Raw genomic sequence first — 21,651 nt, 5'->3', positions numbered from 1 at the left:
AAAACGGTATATAAAGGAGAAGTATACTAGTATCAAAATCCAGAAGACATGGGAAAAGCTGTATTCGAATTGTTAGACAGAAGCAATAGTAGGTTCAGTGATTGTGTCAAAGATGGCCTCAAGGACTCTGAGGACCTGTACTATCTGCTCAAAACTTGTGCCTGGTTTCTCAATGAATTTCTTGATCTACATCCATTTTCAGATGGCAATGGTAGACTTTGTCGTATCCTTTGCAGCTATATATCGTGAAAGTTTACTCCTTTTCCAACACCGGTGTACAATATGTGGACGAATTCAAACAAAGATGACTACATACATGGTCTAGTTGTTGCCTGGGAGTCTAAAGAGAGGCATCCTTGTGATCTGACAACTATGGTAGTAGAGTGCAGTTATCAGGGCTGGAAAAAATTCAATGATACCATTGAAGAAAATATCCATTAGAACAAAAGTGCTCCCTCAGGAAAAACATGTCGAGCTTGGACTCTGTTGAAATCTTAATCGTGAGCACAGATCAAGAGCTGCTATCTTATTAGGTATCAGTGGAATTGCTAAATTATGTGTAAATTAACCCGTGTAATGCTTACTGTGAAGCTCAGAAAATTGTGAACTCCAGGAAAACTCTTAGAATATTTCTTGGGAAAAAGCTAATAGTGCTCAGAAAAACTGAACCAATGAAATTGTAATTGGATCATGGTTTGAGGTTTTCTTACATTTCTTGAACTTCGTTTTGATTGATAATACTCAATTGACCTGTCAGAATTATATCCTAATGTTTAAGGTTTCTTGAGCTTCATAGTAAAGATAGATAACCAATTGCACTCTTGGGAAGCAGCACAGACTACTTCTTGGAAGTCACTGATGGACACATAAGGTTTCTAATTCTTGTCTTGGGGTGGAAAAAAAACCAAACTTTATAAAGGGATTGAAATCATATTTAAGAAGAGGTTGGAATCTCTAAAAATTCAATTTATTTTTGATTATTACTAAATTGACAAATTAACTTATTAAAAAACAATATGAAAAATCTTACCTTCCCTTTTTGAAAGGGATGTGAAGTTCTGATAGGATGGGATGGGAAGTTCCACTGACAGCTATCTACCAAGCTGTGCTCTTGGAACAATGGCTTAATGCCTGAAGGCTCTTGAGTCAGTAATCTGGGATGTCACGCCTTTGAAAGTTTTCATTGAAGCAGAGTTTTACAAGTTTCCCAGAGATAAAAGTAAACTACCTCTAGCACAGCACACAAGCTCTGCTAGAGCACAGCCTTGTTTCAAGCCAAAGAAAACATCTTGACATGTTAGTCTGTATGTGTTGCTGACAGAAATTAAATTGAAGTTTTTTAAATGCTTATGATTAAAATGGTTTTAATACCTTTTATGCCAAATACATACATGTATATGTCAATTTTATCTGAAATTTTTGTGTTTTAGAAAATTTTTCAAATTGGTATTTATAAAAAATAAAGATTGAGGAAGACTACTTTACTATTTAAAAACGAAGGAAACACAATAAAACAAGTAGATGTGTTAATGTAACTGTTTATTCCATTGTACTCAAAGTAAGGATTTTTTTAATTTTTGGTCACTTTAGCAATGATAAAATACTTTTGCAACTCTTTAGGTGAGTAAATTAAGTTTTAATGTAGAATTTTTAAGTAAAGACTGTTACTTCAAGTAGGTGCAATAATGAAAATTTGGTGCCAGAAGTTAGATTCAACTTTAATAGCCCTCTTAAGCTTGTAAGCTTTGTTAACCCATTTCAGGTCATGATGTAATACTCTAAAGGTTTGCATCTCTCCAATTTTCTTTCATTCACATGCATATGTACAAAACAATTTACAAAGATAAGATGAAAATTTTCTCTGAGACCTGAAATGGGTAAACAAATCATACAAGCTAAAGAGGGCTATTCATTGTCTCCTTCCGGTATGTTAAAAAGATTCTCAACTTGTTGCTTGAATTAATAACTGAAATAATAATAATAATGACAATAATGGAATAAAAGATTCATTTGATGATGTAAAAAGGTCTCATTATTGGGTATTATTTGAGTGTGGGTTAACAAATAATAACAAAATGCGATTTATCTGAGAGCAGCAACACCTTTTGGCCATTTATGAAACCTTAAGAGATAACCCCAAAAATGTGTGTCAATTTTATTCTAGATAGGCAGTGTGTTTTAAGGAAACATAGACAAATAGTCACAAAAAATTATTGTTGAAAGTAAAAAAATCAAGTGGAAGTTGAGCTCAACTGAAATAGTCAAGATACTCCTTTCACATCAAGGTTATTTGATGATAGTGGTAGAGGTCTATAATGCTTTTTTTTCTTGCATTTGGAAATTTTCAAGCCTTTAAGTTATACAGCAGTATGTGTTATTGAATATTTAATTTGTTTTGCGAAAACTTAGAATACATGCGCACTGTGCAAGACCTGAAAATACCTTTGAAGTTGACTTCCACTGAGACAGACAAATAGGAATCCAACAACAAAACTAGTTGAATTGACTCTATTTTAAATGGCAGTGAAACCTTTAAAACATTCATTTTGAGAGGCAAAACCAAAATATCGATTGATGCTAAAGAACAAGTGCACAGATGAAGCAAACATGAAATGAAAAAGAACATTAAATTAATCAGTCTTTTACTGTTTATTTGAGTGACTGCTTTTCCTTGATGATGATGTCCCAGGCCTGCCATCCTTTGAAGATGGTCTGGGAGGGGAGGCTGATCGTCCTAAAGGTGGTGGAGTGCTAGTTCTGGGCCTTGAGTCTGGTGTGCGAGGGATCTTGGGTCTTGAGACAAAGGGGGATTTAAATGTAGATTTACCTGCAGGAGGCTCAACCACTTGAGGGGGTGGCCTTGAACTTCCATCAGAAGGGGTTGGGTTTGCTCCTTGCCTGGTACTTGAAGGCCTCTCCTCTGCTGCTCCATTCGTTGTCGGTCTTGAGCCATGCCTTGATTTAGATGATGTTGTTGGCCTGCTCTGTTGTCCAGATTTTGGTCGTATTGTGGAAGTTACTGGTTGGGGAGTATTATCCTGCATAGCATCTGTTCCTCTTGTTCCAGGAGTGGTGGGTCTTGTTAGAGGGTGATTGGGGTCAAGAGGAACTGGAAACTTTTTCTTGTTCTTTGGCTGCTGAGATAGATTAGAATTTGGCATTGCATAACAAGTATTGAGTAGCTCATCACCAAACAGCTCTCCTTCATTTGGTTCAAGAATTTCTTGTTTATCCAGCTCAGCATCAATAGCGTCTCCCTCATCATCGTCATCTTCCTCATCTTCGTCATCAGACTCAGGGTCATTTGTTGCAGATGGATCATCAGTGTTGAGTTGTTTGATGATAAATTGGATCTGTCTGGTCATATCGGGGTTGTCATCTTTAAGGAAACACTCAAGGATCTCCTCCATTCCTTGTGCTCTAGCTTCCTCTTTCACTGCAGGTAAAGCTAGGATGCTGTACAGGGCACCATTCACATACGGACGTATCTCTTGATTCTCATGCCCCAAGAGATCACTTAAAACTCGCAGAATTTGAGAAGCATCTTTGATACACTTTCTCTTCCCTCCAGAGCGTAGACAGAGGTTCATAAGCAGAGCAACTGAATACTCCAATGTGTAGTCTGATAGATTGTCATGGTCCATCAACAGCTGAGAGAGCCACTGAATCACCTCACCATTGATCATCATAGACTGCATTTGCCTTCGTAGGCTAAGCTTCTGCAAGGTCCCCAGAATGTTTTCACTGGTGAGGGATGTTTTTGATTCCTTCTTTAGGGCTGACAGTAAGGCATGCACAATGGATTGATTTTGTGCTAAATAAGAGCGGCCTGCTGAGAGAGACGCAAAGGCATTGAACAACCTTGCCAAGTATTGTCTAACTATTTCATTGGGTGAATTCAGGAGGTCTAGTATTCCACTTCTCAAGTGACTGTCTAGAGAGCAGCCAAGCAAATCATGGATAATGTATGCATTAACAATGCTGTCTCGTTGTTCACGGGTAGGTGCTTGGGTCAGATTCCACCTCAGTGCCTGTAACAGAAACGCTTTCTTCCTTTCAGGCAGAGAAAGCAGGTTCATCTTTATCTTATCATAGTCAAGAGTTTGTTTGTATGGAACATCCACACTTGCAGAAAGACTAGGAAGTTCATCATTGATGACAGATGCCCTTAGCATTGAACTTGCTGTTCCTGGCTTGCTAACATCTAAAGACTCTCTAACAGAGGGAGAAAAGAGCCTCATGCAAATGTCTTGAAGGTATTCTGGTGTCACCATTTTTCCGCGGACAGCATCCTCCAGTGAGTCCACCAATTCAGCAGCAACACCTATGAGCTTATGGTAATCACCCTGTATTTTAAGGTATCTCTTTTCAAATTGGGAAAATCTCTGTTCCTTTGCTGTCAGCTGAAGTTGTAGTTTCTTGAGTTGTTCATTGTGCAGTTTTCTCTCTCTCTCTATCTCTGTGGAATTCCTCATAAACAAAGTATAGAGCTGTGGCTTTTCCTCTGACTTAAGAGTTGCTGCAAGAAATACTTGCAAGTCTCTCTTGAGATCAGAACTCCATGAACTGGCAAAAAGTGGTTTGAAAGATGGATGAGACGTAGGGTCAGGAATAAATGGCAATGCATAATAGGGAAGGAACTCTGTTGTCTGGCTTAAAGCAGCTCCTTTAGTTTCAAGATACGACTTGAAAATTTGCATTGATCGATCCAGTTCTCGCTTGTTGTGGTTACCGTGAAGAATGGGAAAGAGTGCGAAGTAAATATTTATGTTGAAGACCAGCTTCTGGCAGACACGGTCAGTTTCTTGAACATTGTCGGGGATACAATCCTCCCATATTCTGAAAAACTCTGTGTATCTTCCATCAGCAAAGGCTGACAACAATTTATCCTGAATTTCAGTTTTCTGCGAGTCATTTCTTGGTGTGATTAGCTGATTTAACTGTTTTCCTAGCGAATTTAACTCATCTTCATATGCAGACGATGTCCTCGAATATCCCAGATAATCCAGATATTCTTTGACAATGGAATTTAGATCAGCTTCGTTTGCTAAAACTGCATCCATTTTCTATAAGATTGCCTCTTAAAATGGGTGAAAAAAAATAGTCACACGTGAGAGAAGTCAAACAACTACACGCTGGTCGATGTATCTGCCATGCAACATGGCCGCCAGATTCGTCGAATGAATTGTTGCTATGATGGTGCTGACCAAAAGTATAGCGGTCTCTGAAAACTGTTTTCTAATCTTCTCTCCTATGCTGCCTAGTAACTTCTGCGCCATAGATTGCAAGACATAAAGGTTTATTACTCATCAGCCAAGGAAGTAATTCAAAGGGTAAATGCTTCGTAGGGTATATCAGAAACTGCAATCCGTACTTTCGGCTCACGTCAAACGTATGCAACCCACTTCATCACGTCTGGCAGGAAAAATCCTGAAATTGGAGAGAAAGGAAACTTGGGAGACAGAATGGAACGACGGAAATCCCGCTTGGCACCGAAAATATGTCAGTCCCATGTTGATAAAACATTACGATGAATTCACATCGGGCCGGAGGAATCGTAGGATTCTTGTTCCTCTATGTGGAAAGTCGCTGGACATGATTTGGTTGGCAGATCAAGGCCACACTGTTGTTGGCGTGGAAATGATCCGAAAAGCAATTGAAACGTTCTTTGAGGAGAACAAATTACTATACGACGTAAACACCGCGCAAACTTCAGCCGGGGGTACTATCAACTTGTTCAAGGCCAAGAACAAGGACCTTACTCTAATAGAATGCAGTATATTTGATTTGTCACGCGAGGTTTATCACAACAAGTTTGATTGCATTTGGGATCGCGGAGCGTGCACTGTGATCACAATGATGGACGAAGCTCGTCTGAAACAGTACGTGGACGTTTTATTGTCATCTTTACAATCTGACGGACGATATTTTGTGATGACTTTTCGCCATGAATCGGGGAAGAACGAAGGCGAATGGATCAGTCATCTTCCTGAAGATAAACTTCTTGAGTTGTGCGGTGATCAATGGAAAGTGGAATTAGTCGAACAAGATGACATAAAAAACGATCCTGCCCTTTTAGAGGCGTACGCGACAGCTCCTCAGCATTCGATATTTTATTATTTTGTAACCTTTAAGTAACATTTTCGGACATGAATGTTAGCGCTTCTCGTCTTCTCAAGCACTAAATGTCACGCAATACGCCATAGCTGTGTAAAGTCTGGAACTGGATCAGAGGCATTTTAATTGTGGACAAGGAATGTCTCTTAACTTAGTCGAGACTTTTATAGGGTCTTATAAATGCTTATGTCAGGCACTCCGTTAAGTCATGCTCTCCAAGAGGCTCTCTCTTGAGAGGCATGAGATTAATTACTCTTTAGGAAAGTTTAAAATGTTTTGAATTTTTTTTTAGTCTGCATTAAGCCAGCTCTGCCCCATCACTAAGGCTATCAATTGACTGATAAGCAAGATTACCATTAAGTACTGCTGGCAGTGGGATGTGTAAAGGGTAGAAAGCATGACAGAGTTAGGATAGAGTGGTGATGAGGACATCTGGTAATTGTAAAACTCTATTAGATGGCATAGTTTTTTTTATAATATTCACAGGTACACTAAAACAACCATGGTTGGTCCATGCCGAGTCCACAGGCTCTTTGGGAATGTTGGTTGTGTAAATGGTGTTAAGAAGATTAAAGAGTGAAATTGAAAATATTGGTTGGCCAAGCCAAAAAGATGTTCATTATCCTAAATTTATAACAGGCCACCAGCAACTGGGCAAAGTTGTGCACAAGATTGGGTTGCAAGAGGAGCCTTGCTTTTGCTCATCATTGTAATTTTTATCGGCATTCTTGAATCATTACAAGTTATGTTTTGTATGTGTTATAAAATACACCGAGCCTTTATTCAGGCACATTATCTCAAAAATTATCTGTCATCAAAGCATTGACTCAATGTTATTCTCTTGAGCTGCAATTTAATCCTGCTCTTTATTTAAAATTAAAACTTGAAAACAACTAAAACCTGGGGGGGGATTTGAAAAGCGGTCAGGTGTCATGCTGTCAAAACCATACATCTGAAAAATGAAAATTGTTGAAAACCAAACGTCTGCCAACCGAAAATTATCCAGAGGTGCAGAAACTATTGTAGACCAGTGATTATAACAAGAATTGTGAGATATATTTTTTATCTTTGAAACCTTGACACCAAAAAGGTTCGCGAATAGTGAAGCAATCTGACAGTGTTCTACATAACTGCTTAACGGAGTGTGCATTCTTTCCACTGGATTCATGCCCATTAACCGCACTTGTCTCGTGACTTGTAGCCGAAAAAACAAAGCAATGCAATCTGTGCGACATCTGAAAAACGTTTAGAACTAAACATGGTCACAGCATCGGCACCGTTAAAAAAGGTGTATTCAAACATTTATCTAAAAAAGGATTAAACAACAGCGATGGTCTGGAAATGAAAGATAAATCTGTTCTGGCTAGTAAGTATTATCAGCCATTTCAAAGTATACGACGGAAAAACCTCACCTCTATAGAAAGACATTTGGATCACTAATGATAAACACTGTATTGTCTTCCGTCACTTTTTATTACGCTCAGTGGCGAAGATATTTTAGCCTCTGCATGTTATGTTCAGTTTGTACGGCACCACGCATGATTAAAAACTAGAGTTACCTGTTAAAAAGTTACTGTTAGATAGAAAACTACTGAATTTAATGATAAAGATAAAGTAAATTACATGAAACTTCTTCAGGATGATCAACTATATACTCAAATATAGTTTCGTCGATATTTAAGAGGGCATCTAACACTGATGATCGATTAAGGTTTTCTCGCAACGAGACTTGGTCCTCTCCAAGTAAATTCAACTGACAGAAAGTTAGCAAGGACGCAAACGTGTAATCGGGAATGTGAGGACTTGTTTGACATCAGAAATCAGAATTGTTTGAGCTTGAAACAATTTGTTGTCTGCCCAGTCTCCAATTAACTTTTGGCAAAACTTTTTCTTACCAATTCCTGCCCTCCCAGCGACAAGAACAAATTTGGGATTCGTTTCTTCATCTCTATCGGTATCAGTAAAGAAAATAATTTCTTCACAGTGTTTCACTGGCTCTCCACTTACTTGACCGTACTGGCGAAGGTGTTCTTTGCGTCTCATACCAAGGTATTCAAACGGTTCCCTGCCGTAATGACGAAGGTTTTCATTTCCTCTCATACCAGGGTATTTAACTGGCTTTCTGCTGAAATTTTGAAGTATTTCTTTTCTTCCCTTATCAAAGAATTTTTTCTGATGGGCGAAATGGCAAAGGTGTTCTCTTCTTCTCGTATCAAGGTAGTCAGCTGGTTTTCTGCCATGTTGTATGTGTAGAGTTGGGAATATGTGATCTGTTTTTACTCTTGAGAAGGTGGCAGAAGTTAGAGAGTGGAACTCAGTTTGGCTTTTTATAGCTTCTTTTGAAGCGTTTCTGTATGCCTCCACAACTGAAAGAAAAAAAACATATCTTTAACAAATAGGAAAGCCTTTACTGTGCTCTGTTTTGTGGTAAAGCAAGCAGGAATGGGCTTGAACACGTAAGAAGTGCAGGATGAAACACGAGACGTAGTCGAGTGTTTCTCTCTACTTCTTAAGAATGGTTGCCTGTCAGGATCGAGAATCGTCCGTCAACGACCATTTTGGTGAATTGCTCATATTTTGCCCAACGATACCCTTTGGTAAACTATTTTCAAAAATTAAGTTTAAAAGTTCCGACAATTATTAAATTTTTAGAAATTGGCGAAAATTTGAAAACGCGATTAAAGTGCGGTTTTCCGCCTATCAAATTGTCCAAAATTCACTTTAAAAACCAAGCTCCGTTGAAGGCTTAAAATGAATTCAATTAACACCAAACTTCACACGATATAATAAAAAGCCTTCCCATTCATATTCGTTATGTTAATTTTTCTGTACACATTGATACTGAGAATTTTTAAGTCCTCTAAGCAACACCCTTAAAGAGCGCTTAATATGGAGGCAAAAAATAGGTGAAATTTAACGCGATAAAAGTGTACCTGGTACCTCACTTTTTAACTTTTTAACTTGATATTCGTAATATAATGATATTATTTATTTCCTGAGTAAAATTTGATGCTTTGAATCGGACCGCTTCCCTTCGAAAATACCGCAAATGTTTGTGTCCAGAGTGAGCGAGATGATGTGTGTTGTGTAAACAAACGCCAATCTAATCATTCCTTCTCTGGTGGAAAAAGGTTTTAAAATAAACTTTAATTTTGGAAACTTTTGGCTAGTATTCTACAAAATATTGAGTAATAGGGAAGTCGTACATTCGGAGTCGTGTGAGAGCTGAGAGAAAATAAAATCACCGTCGAAAATGTTCTTACAGTCATTTCATCAATCACCATTATATGTATTACGATTAAGAAATTGTATGTGACAATCTCTTGATCAGTCTGTTGAATAACTTTTAAACATTTCAGCTGCAAGGGCTTTGTTTTAGTTTGTTTTAGATATATATGTATATATATAAATCAAGAATTCCAGCGAATACAGAAGGAGAACAGCATTCTTTACGAGTAGTCCAGTGTATTAAGGAGAATTGTTCCTAATTAACCGACATCCGGTCCCAACAAACACTGGCCGCACCACATGAGACCCTAAATGGGCTGTCATCATGAAATATGCCAAAGACTAAAAACAAAAACTTCACTCAAGGTCTGATAACTACACGGTAACACTTTTATACTTCAATCTCTGATTTACTTCCATTGAGCTTCCAACATTTCGCACCATTCAATCACAATTTTCACTCGTGGTGAGGCCTGCACGTCATCACTGCCCACGAAGTTCTTGCGTAAATGGTCTAAATTTCGTAACAGATCTAAGGAAAGTTATTTCACGGACGAGTCTTGAGCTTTCATACGTGCTCTCATCAGAAGTTATTATTTCTTGTCATTTCATGGCTCTCTGTAGCTATATAACGCTAGTTGGTAAGGTGACCCCTTGCGGGCGATCTCCTAATTATCCTGGTCAGGTGGAATGCATTGCACTCGAGGATTGCACGAAAGATGTAACTGGACATCTATCGACTCTTGGATTGAGTGCAGATGAAGGTTCTAGAACTGAAATAAAGCTGCTATTAGCCAAAGCCAGTAAATATTGATTTTGTGTGTTTCCAGGTAACTTTACTGTGCTTATGAATGAGTCCTGCAACAGATTTGAGTGGTTTTATATTTTTTACAGGTGTTTTCTCATTTGAGCAAAAACATCTTACCCTGACTATTTGCCCACGCCATAGGGCAGACTTTGGCATACGTTGGAGGACTAGGAAAACCATTTGTGCAATTCCCAAGGATCTAGCAACACATAAGTCCTCGAGTGCCAAAGGAAGCAACCGTGTGGATAGCCGAAAATCGATGTATATTTTTTGTAACTCCTATACCTTAGTTCCAGTTGGGTCGCGTAATTTGAATTGCTTCTGTTGATAAATGTTCTCATAAAATTGTTTTTTCTCACGTTTATTTGTAATACCTTACACAAAAAAAACACTATAAGTTTCAACTTTCTCAAGCTAACAAATTTTATATCCGTGAGGAAACTTTGCAATTTATATTGCCAACGTTTTTTTCTCGTCTGAGAAGCTGATTATCCATTGATTGATGACTGATTGATTACTTTATACCTAGGAATAGTAATTGATTTGAGTTATTTAATTTTCTTTTTTTTTTTTAAAGCAATTTGTACGCGATGCGACGAGTTCATCTGCGGGCAAGTTGCAAATGAACAGACGCCGGTGGAGGGCGCTGGAGCAAGTATTGTGTCTAACCCCAAAGAGCCTCGAGTAATGGTGCAGATACCTGAACAACAGACAATGGTAAGCTTCAAATATGAATTGATGATCTCAATCTCTCTTGGTTTTTAAAAGGAAAAGAGTCATTTTTATAAGAGCATAGAAATTGGGAAAAAAATCGAGGAAGAAAAAACACGTGAAAAAGCCCTTCAGACAAAGACAGTTGTTAATCTGGGACAAGGCTCCTTCGTTGACCAGTAAAACACACCGCTTTTTTTCCTTTTTTTTTTTTACTTGAGGGGTGGGGAAGGGGAGGGGTGCTATGCCGCACTTTGGTAGGCTAATTCCTGTCCCACATTTGTTTGTTTTCTGTATGTCCCGCAACAGTACCTAGTGCTTCTCTAACATGGTATTCCGTCGTGGGCTGCCTTTAAGGGTTACGCGTTGATGCAAGATAATTATTCTTAGCTGTATGGCTGTCATATTTATATTTCTCTTATTACTTTTGAAGGTCCTGGACAAGGGATTCTGCGACCACCATTTTCTGCAAGAGATTTCCGTTCTTTAAAAGTACCCCCACAAATCGTCAGGGAAGAAAATGTGGCTGAAGAGATAGCTTCCATATAACGTGACCAGGCAGCAGGGATGTATTCATGTCCTCAAGACGGCTGCACTCATGTTTTTCAAAGGCTTTCAGCCTTAGAAAAGCACTTGTCACTCGAAAAATGTAGCAGGGTACCAGAAAAACATTTTCTAATGGACTTGGCAAAAATTGCCTACAAATCATATTAGGAGGAAGGTGTGGGAAAGCTGCCATCTCTTCAAGCCCCTGTGCGACGGGAAGATTCTCGTGTTTCTTTGAAAGAAGGCTAGTCTCTTAGAGTAGTGAGGAAGGCTTACAGATTCAGTGAAAAGCAAAAGTCGTACCTTTTATCTAAATTTCGAATAGGGCAGACGACAGGCCACAAGCTTGACACAGAGGTAATTGCTCGAGAAATGCGGCGTGCCCGGGGCACCGATGGTGCACGACTAATCCAGTCATCGGAATTCCTCACAACCACCCAGATCACCTCTTTCTCTCAAGACAGAGTGCCTTAGTACGCCAGAGAGATCCTGACGAGGCTGATATCCGAGCAACTCAAGAGGAGAGTAATTTTAGCGAGGCAAAGGAGACTGTCGCGTCAATACAACTTGACCATCCCTTGATCTACGGTCAGTACGATCTTTGTGAAATGGCGCTAAATGACTCTTTGAAGATCTTGAAGCTACCCATGTTGCAGTACATGTGTGAAGACCTTGGCCTCGATATTCCATCAAAGCCCATGCGTAAAAAGTCCCCTTACTTGGCTCTACTGAAAGAGATTGTCAGCAAATGTACTTGCCAAAAGTCATCGTGATGCTGACTTTCTCTTTAGTTTAGCAGAATAGAAAAGTGAGGAACAAACGAATTAACGGTGACTCGTTCCTAATCGTCAGTTACTAGTTATCTCATTTTTATAAAAGCACGTAAAGTAATTAGAAGTTCTTCCGTTTTGTTCTGTTTTTCTTTTAATTATGCCAATGTTGACCCTCACTTTCATTTTATGGTCTTCATATCGGTAATGAAGTTTACTCATCTGGTAGCCGACACATGCAAACTGACGGACGTGAGAGTATTCAACCTACATTTCTTTCCGCTCATTTTGAAGTGCGGGATTTCTCTCTCTAATTTAAATTATCATTATTTCATTTGCGGTTTTTACGCGGGTATGTTTCAGCACCCCCGATACGTTTTCAATGGCGTTACGTTGCGTGACATTGATAATTTACAAGGATAAGAAGAACTGTCGTCTTGCATCTAATTACTTTGAAGGTCAAAAGTCGCCTCTATTTACACCTACAGAAAATGAGTTCCCATAGTAAAAGATAAAAAAATATCTTATTTATCAACATGGAATCAAATACTAATCTACTAAGTAGCTTCTCTCGAATGTATCTTTTGCATTACTTAAATATGAGATGGTGCTAATGTAATATGTACTTCACTTGCAGATTTTTTTAGCCCAAAAATATTTTGTAGAACCTTTTCAAATATCTTACGGAATAGTTTACTTGTCTTTACATTTTCCAAGCTACAAGCCGACACAGCGGAGACCGGATTTAATTTGGAGATTTAACAACTCAGTATGATTAAATTACCTTGTTGTTTGTTTACACACTTTGCATCATTTTTCTCGCTCAAAGTCACGAACATTTCTGCCATTTTCGAAGGGAAGCAATGCGATTCCGGACATCATAATTTTCGCAGTGAATGGAAAATAGCAATATTTCACGAATATGTTGTTGAAAATCCAAAATATGTGGTACCAGGTACATTTTTTTCGCGTGAAATATCACCCGTTTTTCGCCGCCATTTTACTCGGTCTGTGAGGATGTTCTTTCAAGGGCTAAAATAATCCCAAAATCGATGTGCCCCAAAAAAGTTTATTCACTAGAATTGAATAAGAATAGCTGTCCTAATATCGAGTGAAGTTTGGTGTTGATTGATTACATTTTAATCCTTAAACGGGGCTTGGTTTTTGCAGTTAATTTTTGACTGTGCGTCATGCAGAGCTTGAGCTCCGGAAGCCTGAAAACCGCGTTTTCAGATTTTGGCAAATTTATGAAAATTTAAGAATCGCTGAAACTTAAAAGATGATTTTTGAAAATAGTTTATAAAAGGGTATCTTTGAGCAAAATATGAGCAATTCACCAAAATGGTCGTTGACGGACGATTCTCGATCCTGACAGGCAGCCATTCTTAAGTGCTCTAGCCGCTTACTTAGTGCTTTACAGCAGAACAGAGCAAAGTCAAGGCTTGTCTATTTGTTTTACAATAAAGAATCCTTTAAATTCCCCACGCACTACTTTCAATTTTTAAAGCAAACTTTATTTCCAGGGTGAACAACAGTGTCGTCGAGTGTTCTTAAAAATTCCTAAGTGCTTATAGAACTCAACAATGCACGAGGAACAAGCTTCTTTATTTCTTTTATATGTATCGCGAATTGCGCGCGCTCGTACCGATGACGTAAGCTGCGTGCATTATATCTCAACAGTGCATTCGTGTGACGTAAGGCGCGCGCTTTATGGAAATATAATGAACTCGTTCTGACCGATCACGGCGCGCGCATTTCTCTGAACATCATTTATAAACTCTCATAGAGCAAGTTCCAATAAGCCAATCAGAATCCTTGCTATAATGGTTCATATAATCTGATTTGTTCAATAAGACTAAAGATAGAGAATGATGTTTTTCCGTCTTGTCACGAGCGTGGGACAAAGAAGTCCTCACGAGGAACCTCAAACCTTCGGATTCCGCGCTCCGATGCTCTACCACTGAGCCACAGAGACTCCACGGTGTGCGAGGTCTGTTTCGAAGTTCATTTGACACGCGTTCTGCATACTGCTAGGATCAGCAATGTCGAAAGCGTAATGTTTGAAGATAGAAATAAGAGAGATGGTAAATATTGATCTCGGTAAAGAAATAGAGGAAGATGTTTTTTCGTCTTGACACGAGCGTGGGACAAATATTTTTCTTTGTCCCACGCTCGTGATGTCAAAAATAGTAGAAAACAAACTGCGCAAAGCGTATGGATGAACGATAGCTGAATTCACAAGAACATAAAGATTTTTCGGGATGACAGCGCCTTAAAACTCGGCTGTTTTTACTGATGTAGCTTCCACACAACACATCGGAAAGGATATCAGACCAAGCTATTAGTTATTCACACTTAGGGCGGCCGATGTAATTTCTTAGGCTTGCTTCACTGCGATGATCGGAGAGCTAACAGCGATGGTCCTTAGCATGATCACAGTCGCACTGACACCGTCATGATAAGTATGAATTTTGACAGTTATGCCAGTTTGGCTATGTTTTAAATCATTCCTGTTTTGTTCTGTTTTAGCTCATCTCTATGTTTTGTACTCTGATAGCGCACGCTCTTTCAACCGATGGCAGCATTTCTTTCAAACCTCATTCAGCTTTTCGAAAAATTTACATGGAAACGTAAAGTCTACTCGCACATTCTGACGGAAAAATGATTGGTCTGCGAAGGTGGGAAATTATCTTTGTATCGGTCAGTAAATGAATAAGGAGAGTTGTTTAGATTACAAGGAAAGCATTTAACCTCGAAAGGAACTTACTCATGTACACAATAGGTCCCGATTTTTCATTCGAACCATTTAGGCATACTAGGGCCAGTATTTCATGAAACCATTGACAGATACGCGATGGAAGGAGAGGCGAAGCGGAGTGAATAATTAAATGATGTTCTCCTGTTGTCAATCGTTTCCGCATCGATGGTTCAGCGACTCGACTTAATAATGATGTTATCTGGAGGTTGCTTCGCCATTTAAGTATGTTCTATAAAATTGAACGTAAGGGACTTTCATTTGTCGAAAGTATTGCGTTTATTGCGATTTATGCTATCTTTCATACTTTTTTTTCACACGTGCTCAGTATCAATAAGGATTTTATTTTTAGAGCAATGACTCGAGTAGGACGCGAACTTGTTTAAAACATGTAACACAAAGACTTCCAACATACATAAATTAAAGTGCATTCATTTCCTTCAAAGACAGTTTTGGTTTGTCTTCTTTCGTCTTTAATCAGGTATTTTCACATACCAGCCATTTTGATCGATGTAAGTACCTTTTTCCGGTTTTATCGCTTTTCCTAACAAGCTTTGAGAATGAAATCGGGAGCGGTCGATGACGTTTTGTCAAAAAATTTGCATCTTCATTTTCAGGGAAGAGTTAAACGATTTAGACTAACTACAAATTTTATTTTAATTTACCCAAGACGGCTAGGGGAAAATATTTTTTCCAGTTTTAGTTTCATGCCGTTGTGTTCCTCGTTTTCATATATCGATCCTTCTCGAAAACTTAGCGACACAGTTTTATTGGTTCTCTGAAAACATTCCTACCGGAGTTGGCATGATATCACTAAAGCGCTCAGAAAACGGGGCTGAAAAATTGAAAGTTTACACTTAGAGACTGTTATCTAAATCTCTCCGTTTGTAATAATGAACAATTTTATTTTCCACCCAAATGATGAGAAAAACGCCAACATCATCGACGATAAAAAAGAATTATTTTCGTGTAAAACATATTTATCGCTGACCATATCAACAAATTGCCTGACTTATCGACTAAAGCTAAAAGTGGTGCCCTCAATAGTAATATTTATTTACTCGCCTCCCGCATAAGTTCGAAATCAATAATAATTATGATAATGATGATGATGATTATTATTATTACAACACGAAGAGTATCAAAAGAGCAAAGAAATATATTTCTTGCATTTTGTTTTGACCTCATTTAAATGAAACAACACAACAACAACAACCACCATTAAGTCGTTCACATCCTACTAATATTAAGTACTCAATCTCAACGTGAAATGTCTAATTCAAAACTTCACAGGTGTTTTTTTTTTCAATTTAGATGGGTTCAAAGCCTTGTTAAACGTTTTTTATTTCCTTTACTAGATCATCATGGCAAGAAAGACCACTGCTAAACTACTATTATTGTTGATGACCACTGATGTACTTCTTATTTCCTTCATTCAGTCTACTCCGTGGTGGTCGAGAAGACGCCGATGTAAATCGTCCAAACCATTGATACGTGGTGTCATATGGGTAAATTCTTGGCACCACGACTTCTCCACAGTTTACTGCAAAAAAAGTAAGTCTCTGTGATGATTACATGCGATTTTGCGAAAAAAGTAAAAACAACTACAGAAAATTCCTATTCTCATAGCCGGTAAACCACCGATCCAATAAACACTTCCGCTAGTGCGACCTTACAGTGAGACGCTTCTAAGTTTTCACTGAAAGTTACTCCCACGTTATACAGCGAAAAATCACCAGAGAAATATAAAATAAAGCTAAAGGGAAAACAAGGGGAGATAAGGCGCAGGAAACCGGTCAGATTGCGTTCTTCAGCACATTTCTAAAAATGCTAGACACATTTAACACGCCGGTAAGGGGAATACCTAAAAACTCAGAACTTGTAGTAGATTTTGGCCTGTGAAAGCCGGCATCAGTCTCAAATTAATAAAAATGCGTGGAAGCGAAAATGGTAGATGAAGAAAGAAAACATTCACTTTTTTCTCAATTCTACCTTTAACTGAAAATTAGCATACGAAAATAAAATTGCTTCTTTTCAGGTTTCTCTCTGAGAAAATGGTACAGTCGACACCGAACTTGCAAGAAAGATCGCATCTTTTCGTTTGCATGTGGATACGGTCCAGTCACCTACAACAGAAAAGATTGTGTAGGGAAAAACCATCTTGTCAACAACTATGACAAACCAGTGGACTTTGAGTGCAAACGGAACAGCTTTATCATCGGAGTCGGAAGTGAATACAGCCATCGGCACGCAGATCGCAGGTGCTTTTATCGCTTACTAGGATACTTCATAGCAACTTGTTCTAAAAGTAATTTTCACTTGCTTGCTGAATTGCAGAAAAGAAGCCTTAAAAAATATTCGGGTTTCGACGGGATTCGAACCCAGTCCTCCTAGATACTAGCTGAGCGCTATTATCAACTGAGCTATGAAATCACACATTGAGAAAGACGTCAGACTTAAACGGTTATATTTGTACCTTCTTTTAAAATTTTTATACATTAATACGAACCCTATTTTATTATAAAAATTCATGATAAAAATGGCGTCTTGTGAATCCCAATCTCAACTTAGCTTTTTAAGGTCCGAATCAATTGATAATTTCATGGCAACCCCAATTCCTTGAAATCACCTGTAATCTTAATTTTATGGCCTTACAGCTCAAAAGCGATTTCGGTGACAGCCATCGTTATCATTAAATGAAATCAGCACATTACTCTTATTTCAGCAGAGTTCCTTTTCCAAATGCTAACGTTAGTTCACAACCACTTTAGTTTTTTGATGATTGAACCAGACCACTGACTCCAACAAAAACTCAAAAATAGTGATTCATTGCTGCGCCTGTGTGACGTCATTTCTACCTTTTATTGGCTCACAATTACCCATGAGCGCGCGTTGGATATGAGATAATAAATGGCCAACGAGGTGCGTGGCGCCGAGTTGGCTTTAACCAATCTCGTATCCAACAAGTGCTAATGGAATAGTTGTTTTATTAATTTTATTTAACCCTGAACGTTTGAATATTTTCAGCAAAAATTATCGGCTTTCTACACGTCGCAATGCATTTTTGTACGTGGTGACTCCGAATATTAGCTGTTAACCGAATTTAGTGAACCAATCAGAACACTAGGAATCTTATATCCGGAGTTGAAAATTTAATGATGATAACTAAACAACATAGTGATTTTGACCTCGTCTTCCCGTGCTTTTAGGTTGAGTCGAGATTTCAGTGTCTTCTGTTGTGAAGAAGTTAGTTCTTTTGCCTTTAGTTCTTTTGAACAGTTCAATTAAGTACTTTTAAGATTACGTATTGATAATTGGTTAACAGAACAGCGTTCAGATTACGAATAAACTTTCAAGAGTCTCGTCCAGCTTCCTCAAGACTGAAAAACAAAGTAATCTCATATTTTTTTAAGAAGAGTGCTACTTTTCTCCCCCTCCAACTTAAGTTGTTTTTTCCTTTCTTTTTTGTTCAGGTTTAAGTTTCTTTGTTGTCCCGCGAGAGGTTTCGTTGCTCATTCGTGTAAGACAACAAAGTATCAAAACGAATGGAAAGGGGATTTGGACTACTTGGTCCCATCTGGGTACTTTTTGGTCGGAGTTTACAGTAAACATAACAACTCCCACGAGTAAGTAATTGCTCTCGGTTGATTCAGATATGCTAAATTCATGTTTAAAGATAAAATCAGCGATAATTGGTAGCACTGATTATAAAGGAGTTCATTAGCGGTTCATCTAAACAGTGGCTTTTTCCAGCGTTGGGAAGAGCAAGTTATCACAACTGATTCATCTCTGCTTTCCCTCAATTTTTAAGGACTAATGCACGCCTTAAAGACCGGACACATAGGACGAGCCGCACTTGGAAAGTAGTGCTGATACTATGATCGAATCCCGTTAACTAGTGTTCCGTTTTCACTCGACTTCTCTTTAATTAAATTTGATCAAAAATGTATACTGTATGAAAAGAAAAACGTTTTTCCATCTACTTTCGGTCCTTTGTTTACAACTGCCGGATAACTCGAACCTTTCTCAATTTACCTTGAAGGTTCGAGTTATCGGAATTCGACTGTACATGTTCTGCTTTCTAATGGCCGGCAAAATTCACGGTTTATGCGAAATAAGAACCATTGTGAGGAACTCTCGGTAAACTATACCAATACTTATGAGTAAATGTAACAAGGGAAAAAATGAAAAATTCGAATAACTGAAAAAGGATGGCAGCTAGAGAAGTAACGGGGTAAATAAACAATTTTGGATTCTGAGTAACTTTTGTGCATACTGAAACGTCTGTCATCAGAATTCTCTCTGCAAAAATGAATAAGACGGAAATTTTGCCCGGGATTCTTAGGGGAGAAGCAAAGTGTGGAATAGAACGAACAGAAGTCGAGGAATTGAATAAAAAATACGGTGTTATTTCTACAAACCTCTTACCTGTATTGAGCATTCAGCAAAAGACCATTGGCTAAGCGGAAAAAATCCTCCAACCTACACTGTTTTACGATGAGTTTTAAAACTTGTGACATTAATGTGTGGGGCAAATCAGTAGGAGAGTGTTGAAGGTTTTTTGTAATAGTATTATTTTTCATTTTTATTTCAGGGATCGCCGCTGGAAATTTGACATTTGTAAATTCAGCAAGAAAAGAGGATAACTGAGAACAGATGCATGACAGTAATTAACATTATCGTTCTTACAGAAGCTACACATAGAATTAGGTATCAGAAAATAAGGGTAGAGAGGTAAAGATTATAAATTGTTGTACCACTACGAGGAAGTAAACATGTCGCCTTGAATAAAAGGTGTAAGTTTCCAAAGAAAATGTGGTGTTGCATGCGTCTGTGGTAGAGTATAGCAGGGGAATTTGGTATTATCAACTGAGTTGATTTGGTAAATTGGCCGCCGTTGAGAGTTTAAAAGCTGACGTTTCGAGTGTTTCCCTGCGTCAGAGCGAACGCCGAAGGGCTAACGCTCGAAACGTCAGCTTTGAAACTCTTTACGGTGGCCAATTTACGACATCAACTCAGCTAATAATATCAAATTACTTTGAAATTTTATCGGCTTGGACAAGGTTCTTGCTACGTAAAAGACGTCACGGTTATTTTGCTGATATGATGCTTCCAGAGAAGGACGAAATGCATTGTAGAGTAACCATATAAACTGCTGATGCAAAAATTGCACGACTTCTTGACTATAAAATTGGCATATATTTTCCAGCTTTGAAGTCTTGGTTTCTATTTTTGCGCCAGTCTTGCTCGTCAGTTCCTTTTAAAGCTATCAGTGGTGACACGACTGATAGCTTTAAAAGGTACTGGTCCATCGTATATGACTCCCAGATATTCTGCCAACGAAACCTCAACACCCAACATTTCCTGCCTTTTTCAGAGCAAGTGTTAATTGAAGTGTAAATACTTGGTTCTCAGTGCCCAATGGCTTTCGTACTCTATGCCCATCAATTCATGATCAGAGCGCTTTTCTATTGACTGTCGTAAAAGCAAACCCAAAGTTATAACAGAGATCAATCAAAAGAAGGGTAAATGTCCTCAGGAACCAATAAGAACTTGAACTAAGATCAAACAAACTGTCCAAAGCGCGGGAAAACGCGCACGACCCAGTCGAGATTGGTTTTGGTTTTGTATCTGCATGACTGATTGAGAGAGTGGCGCGAGTTTTCAGAGCAAAGTGAAGTAAAACCAATGCAAGCTCAAATCACCTTTGATATCCAATTGAAAATTTGTCTAGTAAGAAAGCACTCCTTTTCGTCAAGATTAGCTTTTTACAAAACCACCACGAATAAATTATTTGCACGCAAGAGAATTTTAGGTGGTGAACTCTCTAATGATCTCGGTGTGTAAATCTCGAGCGCTCGGTCTGATATCATGATCTTAGTCCTGTTTTCTTCTGCAATTTCGAGTCGCACGGGTTTACTCAACTTTTAGCGTCCCTGGTTTTCAGACAAAGAGTAAGATTAATTAAGGTAGAATTAAATAAACACTTTGATTTCTGCTATATAATGTTCTTAATCCAAACAATCATTGTTAATAGCGTTTATCGCCACATTATCGAACTTAATCGATTAAAATACCGACACAACAATTTGCATAACTAATGAATTCTTTTCATCAAACGCCAAGCGGGAAACGTGACTTAAAGAGCCCCCTTTGGCATAGAGTTGGGCAATCGGCACGATTTTCAGTAACAGGAAGCTTACTCGGGCGCGCATGAAGTTGGGAAGAAAGATCTTTTTGCGAGAATCTTCGGGGTAAAAATCCTAGCCATAAGCCAGGGAACGTAAAGATGAATTAAAGACAGGCTTGAGTTGTTCAAACGGTTCAAAGCTCTTTAGACTTAGTGAAGAAACCGAGTCATGACAACAGGCATACACTTTGGTTTGCAGTGTCATAAAGGCTTAGAGATGAACCCTCCTCCCTGAGCCGACCTGTCCGACATGATTTCGCTTGAAAAACGCACGATAAAAGCGGTTGGATTAAAATAAGCAAAATATATTATTGGAAAAGCGACTTACTCTGATTAGATAAATCCTGTGGAGTAAATTGTCGGAAATCAACTAATCAAGCGGATGCATGTTTTCGATCGTATTTTCCTGAACTGCATTGAAATATTCTTGATATAGATGGCTCAGCTTGCAGAAAAAAAAATGTAGCGATCCATGCAAAATGTTAGGAGCCAACAAAAAGCTTTGATCTGTTCAAAATATAATTGT

The 21,651-nt window shown here is 38.4% G+C and overlaps 3 protein-coding genes across 5 annotated transcripts; 2 read left to right on the top strand and 1 right to left on the bottom strand.

The window, feature by feature from the left end:
• Positions 1–1,784: 1,784 nt before the first annotated feature.
• Positions 1,785–5,165, bottom strand: LOC131791067 (lisH domain-containing protein ARMC9). Its single transcript, XM_059108384.2, has one exon. It carries the CDS (start codon positions 5,061–5,063, stop codon positions 2,643–2,645), a length of 2,421 nt encoding a protein of 806 aa, XP_058964367.1. The 5' UTR covers positions 5,064–5,165; the 3' UTR covers positions 1,785–2,642.
• Positions 5,092–6,900, top strand: LOC131791068 (thiopurine S-methyltransferase-like). The gene has a single exon (XM_059108385.2). The coding sequence runs from the start codon at positions 5,338–5,340 to the stop codon at positions 6,136–6,138; it is 801 nt and encodes a 266-aa protein (XP_058964368.1). The 5' UTR covers positions 5,092–5,337; the 3' UTR covers positions 6,139–6,900.
• A 7,150-nt stretch (positions 6,901–14,050) lies between these two features.
• LOC131791063 (hemagglutinin/amebocyte aggregation factor) lies at positions 14,051–19,737 on the top strand. Of its 3 annotated transcripts, XM_066170702.1 has the most exons (6): positions 14,051–14,170; positions 14,710–14,858; positions 16,294–16,489; positions 16,974–17,196; positions 18,409–18,561; positions 19,530–19,737. In XM_066170702.1, exons 3-6 carry the CDS (start codon positions 16,300–16,302, stop codon positions 19,579–19,581), a joined length of 618 nt encoding a protein of 205 aa, XP_066026799.1. In that variant the 5' UTR covers positions 14,051–14,170; positions 14,710–14,858; positions 16,294–16,299; the 3' UTR covers positions 19,582–19,737. The 3 variants fall into 3 exon arrangements, with proteins under 3 accessions (XP_066026799.1, XP_058964363.2, XP_058964362.2); XM_059108380.2 differs by lacking the exon at positions 14,051–14,170 and having other exon boundaries at positions 14,553–14,858; XM_059108379.2 differs by lacking the exons at positions 14,051–14,170; positions 14,710–14,858 and adding an exon at positions 15,375–15,447.
• The last annotated feature ends 1,914 nt before the right edge of the window (positions 19,738–21,651 follow it).

Source organism: Pocillopora verrucosa, chromosome 8 (genome assembly GCF_036669915.1).
Source record: "Pocillopora verrucosa isolate sample1 chromosome 8, ASM3666991v2, whole genome shotgun sequence".
Taxonomy (NCBI): domain Eukaryota; kingdom Metazoa; phylum Cnidaria; class Anthozoa; order Scleractinia; family Pocilloporidae; genus Pocillopora; species Pocillopora verrucosa.
The sequence above is the reverse complement of the archived record's forward strand: the minus strand, read 5'-3'. Positions and strand labels throughout refer to the sequence as shown.

What these genes read in the sequence shown, in the direction of transcription:
- LOC131791067 (XM_059108384.2), bottom strand. Translation starts at nt 5,063, where the DNA reads ATGGATGCAGTTTTAGCAAACGAAGCTGATCTAAATTCCATTGTCAAA.
- LOC131791068 (XM_059108385.2), top strand. Translation starts at nt 5,338, where the DNA reads ATGCTTCGTAGGGTATATCAGAAACTGCAATCCGTACTTTCGGCTCAC.
- LOC131791063 (XM_066170702.1), top strand. Translation starts at nt 16,300, where the DNA reads ATGGCAAGAAAGACCACTGCTAAACTACTATTATTGTTGATGACCACT. An exon ending in CATCGGCACGCAGATCGCAG is followed by an intron (nt 17,197 to 18,408) that starts GTGCTTTTATCG and finishes TTTTTTGTTCAG; the next exon opens with GTTTAAGTTTCTTTGTTGTC. An exon ending in AAACATAACAACTCCCACGA is followed by an intron (nt 18,562 to 19,529) that starts GTAAGTAATTGC and finishes TTTTTATTTCAG; the next exon opens with GGATCGCCGCTGGAAATTTG.